The sequence below is a fragment of the Bidens hawaiensis genome, unplaced genomic scaffold (assembly GCF_021521415.1).
Source record: "Bidens hawaiensis isolate Kalapana, Puna unplaced genomic scaffold, B.hawaiensis_p1.1 tig00000416_1, whole genome shotgun sequence".
NCBI classification, from domain to species: domain Eukaryota; kingdom Viridiplantae; phylum Streptophyta; class Magnoliopsida; order Asterales; family Asteraceae; genus Bidens; species Bidens hawaiensis.
Window position 1 is genome coordinate 5,047,907 of NW_027491029.1, and position 6,993 is coordinate 5,054,899.

Consider the following 6,993-nt stretch of genomic DNA (forward strand, 5'->3'; position numbering starts at 1 on the left):
TTTTTATTTTAATGTAATATTTATTTAATAAAATATTATTGTTATTTGATTATTCTTATTAAAAAATTATAAAAACAAAAAAAAAAGTGTAAAAGTGATTGGGCGTCACGTGGCGCATAACTCCTGGAGGTGGAGAGTTATGACTACACCTTGTTTTTGTAAAAAATCATAACTCTGACTGGGCGCCACGTGGCGCATAATTTCTGGGGGTGGAGAGTTATGACTACTCATGGTTTAACATCTTTTCGCAATTCTTGCACTAAAATACACTTCTGAAATGAACATAAATCTATTTATATAGAAGGTCAACTTATTTTACAAAGGTAGATAAAAATAAGAAGGATGAGAAATATTTGTAACCACACAAAATATCTCAAAAAATAAATTAAAAAAATCATAACTCAAAATATAATTAAAAAATGAAAAAGTAAAAACAAAAAAATGTTTCCACTCAAAAAATATGAGAGAAAAAGATTATTGTGTTTTTTGCTTATTTTCGTAATTGATTGTTTCTTTTTTTCTTTACATTGTGTCTTTTTTTCGTGATATTGCGTTATATTACTAAACATTGTAGTATATTTTGTTCGGCATTTTGTTATATTTTGCGATCTATATATTGTATCTTTTTTAGTTATCATTGTGTGTGTGTGTGTTTTTTTTTGTTATTTTCACTTTGTGTCTTTTTTTCTCAGCATTGTGTCTTTTCATCGTTTTCTTTTTTTTTGGGACGGGAATGAAGGGAGAAACATTTTAGTTTTTTAATTTATTTTTGTTTTTATATATATTTTAAATTATAATTTTTTTAATTAATACTTTTGAATTTTTTTTGGTGTTTTTGTGTGATCACAATTCACAAATCCTTCTTAAATTTCTTATTTTTGTCTATATTTATATTTTAACTTTTTAGTTCTATGTTTTATTTTAGATTAGTACTACTTTAATTTTTATTTTTTAGTTTCAAATTATTATATATTATCACATCCTACTTTTTGAATGTATAGTTCAAACAATAACAGATTCTATACGTCCTTATACAAGTAATTAACATTGCTAAAAGTATGATGCCGAGGTCATATTCTCTCTTTTAGATCGTCCAGGCTTTCTATTTTTTGGTCCAAAGGCGGGCGTAGTGATATCTCCAATGGTTTTCGTTGCTAATACAGTCGGTCCCTAAATATAGCATTGTGAACGGCTAACGGTTTTACTAAGAAAACAATCCGTCTTTTCTACAATTTACGAGTATAAAACATCTGAAGCCTGCAATATATGCAAAATCAACTTCTTGAAAACTCAAATCGAGTCAAGCTTAAAGACCCTTAAACCAGTCTCAAGTTTGAATTCAGTTATTTATCTTAACTAGGTTTTAACTTGCCACATTGCGGCGGCGGCTTGATCCAAATTCGGTTAGTATCGGTTAAGTTCGTCACGACACATGCACTAAGTCAAAAAATTATATGTCAACGCCCATAGTGTTAGCACACGTACAACTTATGATATACAAAATAATATAAGTAAAACGACGTTTATTCGGTTGGCAAATTACAGGAGTTGTGGTGAAAATTCGGTCGGCATCTATAAGTTCGACATAGCACTGGAACTAAACAAAAAATTTTTTTTGATAAACTTACATATTTAAAAAAAAAACACGGGCGTTGCAGCAACGAGTCAACATACATTCAGTCGGTAACGATTAGGTTCATTATCGTACCAGAAGTAAACATAAAAAATAATCTCATTATTGGCTAAGTTTGTTACGGTACCGAAACTCAATAAACAATAACAAGAATGTTGCGGTGACGATGCATTGCGTTTTTAGTTGGCGTCGCTTGTTACGGTAAAGAAACTAAATCTAAACCTCAATTTCATCAAATTATCACACTTAAAAAACCTTAAAAAATCTAGATTGAAAAGGCTTTCAAAAGTGTGATGTCAAATAAAAAAACTAGATTGAAAAGGCTTTCAAAAGTGTGATGTCAAATTAAAAGAATAAGTATAGAAAAATAAATGATTCATATGAACAGCCAAAGCCAACGAGATTTGAACACTGGCAGACAGCTTAACCACAAGGAAGTTAGCGAAACACAATTGAGCAAACACACCATCACTAACATATTTGTTTATATGATAGAAGCCAAAATTATAAATACTAAAATAGTGGGTTTTATAAAGAAGCTGTGACACCAACATTTGATCCTTATCTAAATATATATAATTACTCCATTGAACTATCATGTAATATATAGCACATTTTAAATATATAAATGTAGTAAAAAGTTACATTTTATGTTAGGGTGTGCATAAACAAAACAACCTAATCGTAATAACCCAACGTGATAAAAAACGACTAGTCTTCAGTTTTGCTATAACCAAAAACTAGAGGAAAACAAATAAACGTTAGTTGACCAATGAAAGAGATTTTAAGTAACTAATAACAAATTATATCCAGATTTTAAGTAGTGCAAGTCAGAAAATTTAGGCCAAAGTGTAATAATAAACTAAAAGTTCAAATTTAAATTCATTATTTTGTGTTATTCTATTTTTTATAACTCGAAAATGATAAAATAGTCGTAAAGACTAAAACAAACCGAGCGGACTTGATAAAACACAAGTCAACATCAAATGACAAAAGAATAAAGCCAAAGTCTTAGGTTATTATTAGACAAATGAAATTTACCAACAAACATCCTCAAATATATCGGATCACCATGGCAATGTAAATGCCAAAAATACAAACAAAGATCCAAATAAACACAATTGACTGACTGACTGACTGTTTCCAGATTCTGATTCAAACCTCCCCCACGCACTTGGATACATTAACTTTCACCGGTTTTCACAACAGGATCGTGGTCTCGGCTATCATCGAGGTGACCACGTACGGGTCCATGTTCGATGCGGGCCTACGGTCCTCGAAATAACCCTTTCCCTCTTTTTCTGTGTCACGCCCGACACGAATTGATGCACCACGGTTCGCCACACCCTGCCATGTGAAATTAGTTTTAAAAATGAGATCAGCCCGGTTCGGTTCTCGTCTGGTCAACAGAAGTCAAAACTGGTTCGTTTTGTTTAACAAAAGTAGAGAAAAAACAAAAGAAAAGGTTTCCAGGTTAAGGATCAAGTTACCCATTTGAAGGTGTTGATGTTGGCGGTCTCGTGATGGCCGGTGAGGCGACGCTCATTCCCTTCACCGTAAGCCGCGATATGCTCCTTGTGACGGAGACCCAACTTTTCGATTGCTTTCTTGATAACCTCATATCCTCCCTCTTCTCTCATTGATTTGGTGCTGAAATTACAATGTAACAAAGATGATCAATATTTTGTAAAAACAATAACATATTTTTATTTTTTATTTATTTTTTTTTTTTTGTAATAAAAACCTGTAGTTAGTGTGAGCTCCAGCTCCATTCCAATCACCCTGATCAAAATCCAACATTAATTATTAATGAGTATATATATATATAACTAGTGTTTTAGAACTATTTATTCAAGAAAAATGTTGTAGAAACTCACAGGAATTGGTTTCGGGTCAAATGAGACCACGACTCCCGCAATCTCGGTGATCCTCTGTTAGGAAATGGGATTTTAAACGTCAAGAACGCAGTTAAAAACAAAAAATACTTGAAATTTCTTAATAAAATATAAGGAGATTACAGGGTTACCTCAAGGATGTAACGAGCAGCCCAAATCTCGTCACCAGCAGAAATGCCAACGGATGGCCCGACTTGGAACTCCCACTGTACATATAAAACCAAATGTAAGTTTGTTGTTCGGCCTGTTACTGATAATTAGACCAATTACCGTTATGTTTTATATCTAACGGGTTAAACTGATAAAACACCAAGTGTCAATAGCGGGCCAAACCGGTTTGACACTAGCCCAAAAACAATATCATATTATTATTTATTGAATTAACATTGACACTAACTGTTTGCATTTGAAGTTTGACCCATTTCCAACCCGTTCATTTTGCCGCCTCTATGCAAACACAAAAATTTACCTGCCCCGGCATCACTTCACCATTAATGCCGCTGATATTAATTCCGGCATACAAACAAGCCTTGTAATGTGCGTCCACAATATCACGCCCGAAAGCCTTATCCGCACCAATACCGCAATAATACGGGCCCTAAATCACATCAAAACCGATACATTTTTAGTAAAACCTTCATAAAAAAATCGTAAACATTCAATTTTACGGTCGACTAATTACTTACTTGGGGTCCGGGGAAACCGCCCTTGGGCCAGCCCAAAGGCCAGTTGATGTCCTTCTGCAATAAGGTGTATTCTTGTTCGATACCGTACCTGTTGCATAATTTTGAAAGCTGTAAATATTGGAAATGGGTCAGGTTTGGAAGGGTAAAATGGGAAATTACCATGGGACTTCCTTCTCAACATCCGGGTGGCTGAAGATTTTGGCCGCAGCGTGTCTTTTGTTGGTCGGGATTGGCTCGCCAGCTGGAGTGTATGCATCGCAGATTACCTATATTACTTTGGCTCGTTAGAAGTTTTGAATTATTAAGTCAAGTGTAAATGAGAAGAATGGGCTAAAAAAGGTATACCAAGATATTGTTTCCACCCCTGAATGGGTCCTTGAAAATAGCTTGAGGGCTGTTTAATTATTCATCAACAATAATATCATATAAATAAATAGGAATTGATTGATAAAATTAAAAAGATGTAGGCATCAAAACACATACTAGAGGATAACTTCACTATCCTCCCCAGGAGCTTGACCGGTGCTTGACCCATCATAGTTCCATTTTGGTAGCTTCTTCGGTTCACTCTCTGGTTTTGGAAGTGTCTATAAACAAATTACCCATATCAATACACATATTATATTATGTATACGTCGTGCAGGACGTTGACTACAAGAATTACATTATATAATTTCTCTTTAAACGTAATATATAAGATGTGTACAAACGTATTATATATGTACGTGCTCTTGAATCACATAGTATAATTGCATTTTTTGTTTTCCATGTAATATATAAGACCTGTACAAGTGTATCACATGCTATGAGTACTTCTATAATAATTATATTTAAAAGTGTGTTGTTTGATTAGTGTTCCGTGCCTTTTTATACTTAGAAAAGTGGTTGGGTTAAAATGAACCACTAAAAATGACAAGCTTTGTGAAAATAAGAATCATTTTTTAGTTGTTGAATCTGAAAATAAAGGGTTCTTAGACAACGACTTTTTAATTTAAGTAAAAAACATACTGAAGGTTCGGCTAAAGATTAAAGATTAGAAAAAAATAAAAAGAAAAAAGAAAGCATTCAAAACTTCAAACAACTTACTCTTGCTTTGCTACGGAGATCCAAACCCGATCCACCAATCCTATACAAATATTAATGAAAAAAGGTCAAGATATTGTTAGAATATAAAAGGAAATAATATTATTTATCAAAAACTGATTATTTTGAAAACTGATCGACTGTACAACAAATATGGAAGAAAATTAGTGATCTCACATAAATAAATCCACCACAAGAGTTGTACAGATCGACCTTCAATTCAACCTACCTACTTTTTTTTAACTGTTGACCAAAAGTCAACTTTGAATATAATCTACAACACCAACCATAAACAATCAAAAACCCAGATCAGAATAAACAATCCTTCTTGAATTTGTTCATGAAGCAGCGTTGACTTTTTACCATGATCCACAACAACCTTATAACAAAGAACATGTTTGACTAACTAGAACATACAACAAAGATCTAGATTATTTTTAACGTTAACACACCCTTTAATCTTACTCTAAATATACACATGTTACAACCTGGGACCACACGCCATTCGATAACAAAGATCGATCTAGAACATATGAACAACAACAACAACATGGGATTTAAGGATCTTTATTCAAAACATATATATATATATATTAAATGAACTAACCATATGTATTCAGCTATGATCTTTGTGGTGGAATCAGTGAGGTTGAGATTGATGAGATCGTTGAGAAGAGCCATTTTCTCTCTCTAAAAAGATATTTAATTTCTCTCTCTAGAATCTGGTTATGGAGGAGAGAGCAACAAGAGACGAGAATACAACTGAGGGTGGTGTGCGTCTTAGAATATTTGATATTATGTGAGGGGTGTTTTTATAATTTAGAGAGTGATTCAGGGTGTTGTGAATGAAAAGTTTTTATATTTTGGAAAAAATAGTGATTTTTCTGTATATTTAAAAAGTTACTGTTCACCCTCTATAATTTTTTAATATATTTTGAAAGTGGTTGTGAGTGAAGGAAAGAGAAAAGGTAATGATAAAATGTATAAAAAGTATTATTTAATTGAAATAGAGAGAGAAAATGTAATGAGTTTTAGTGTATTTTTTGGTTTAAGGATAGGAAATAGGATGAGAATGCTCTTATAGGGAGTGACCTAGTATACATCATTTTAAAAATATTTATTATTATTTTATTTTCTTAGGATTTAATTGTATTTAGTATCTCCAAAATAGCGTTGAGTAAATCAATTCTACTAAAACAAGGAACAATGTTGGAATGGCAGCTAATATTTTGAAATATTTTCGGAAATCTTGAATTCAGTATGCTTTAATGAGTATTTAATAGGCTTTGAAAAAAATATAGATTTATTTAATGAAATTGAAAGCTTAAGTAACTTTTTTCTCAATAATACAGCTCTTTTGTAACGGAATTTCTTTTAACATCTCATTCTTATTTGATTTTAGAGAGAACTTTGGTTTTAATCATGGTAGTTTCTCAAAATTATTAATTTTAGTCTATTAGTTTATTTTTTGTTTTTATGTTACAATAATTTTAATTAACTATCAGTTTTAGTCTAGCACATTAACATCCTTCACCAACCAGGCAACCACTAGCTAGTTAATACAACTTTGAAGGGTTTTTTTCATATTTTTCAAAAACTTTTAATTCACATGAATATTTTTTTCCTACTAACAAGTTTTATACTTTTTATTATTTTCTAAATATTATGGTTTATTATATCTATAATATATATATAT

At 31.9% G+C, this 6,993-nt stretch overlaps 1 protein-coding gene across 1 annotated transcript; it reads right to left on the reverse strand.

Moving 5' to 3' along the window:
- Window positions 1-2,779: 2,779 nt before the first annotated feature.
- Window positions 2,780-6,054, reverse strand: LOC143625059 (glutamine synthetase nodule isozyme). Its single transcript, XM_077095519.1, has 12 exons — window positions 5,905-6,054; window positions 5,301-5,340; window positions 4,698-4,801; window positions 4,560-4,608; window positions 4,374-4,480; window positions 4,215-4,302; window positions 3,998-4,126; window positions 3,660-3,734; window positions 3,511-3,564; window positions 3,378-3,415; window positions 3,124-3,283; window positions 2,780-2,980 (listed from the first exon to the last, which is right to left on the reverse strand). Exons 1-12 carry the CDS (start codon window positions 5,976-5,978, stop codon window positions 2,834-2,836), a joined length of 1,065 nt encoding a protein of 354 aa, XP_076951634.1. The 5' UTR covers window positions 5,979-6,054; the 3' UTR covers window positions 2,780-2,833.
- Window positions 6,055-6,993: the final 939 nt, after the last annotated feature.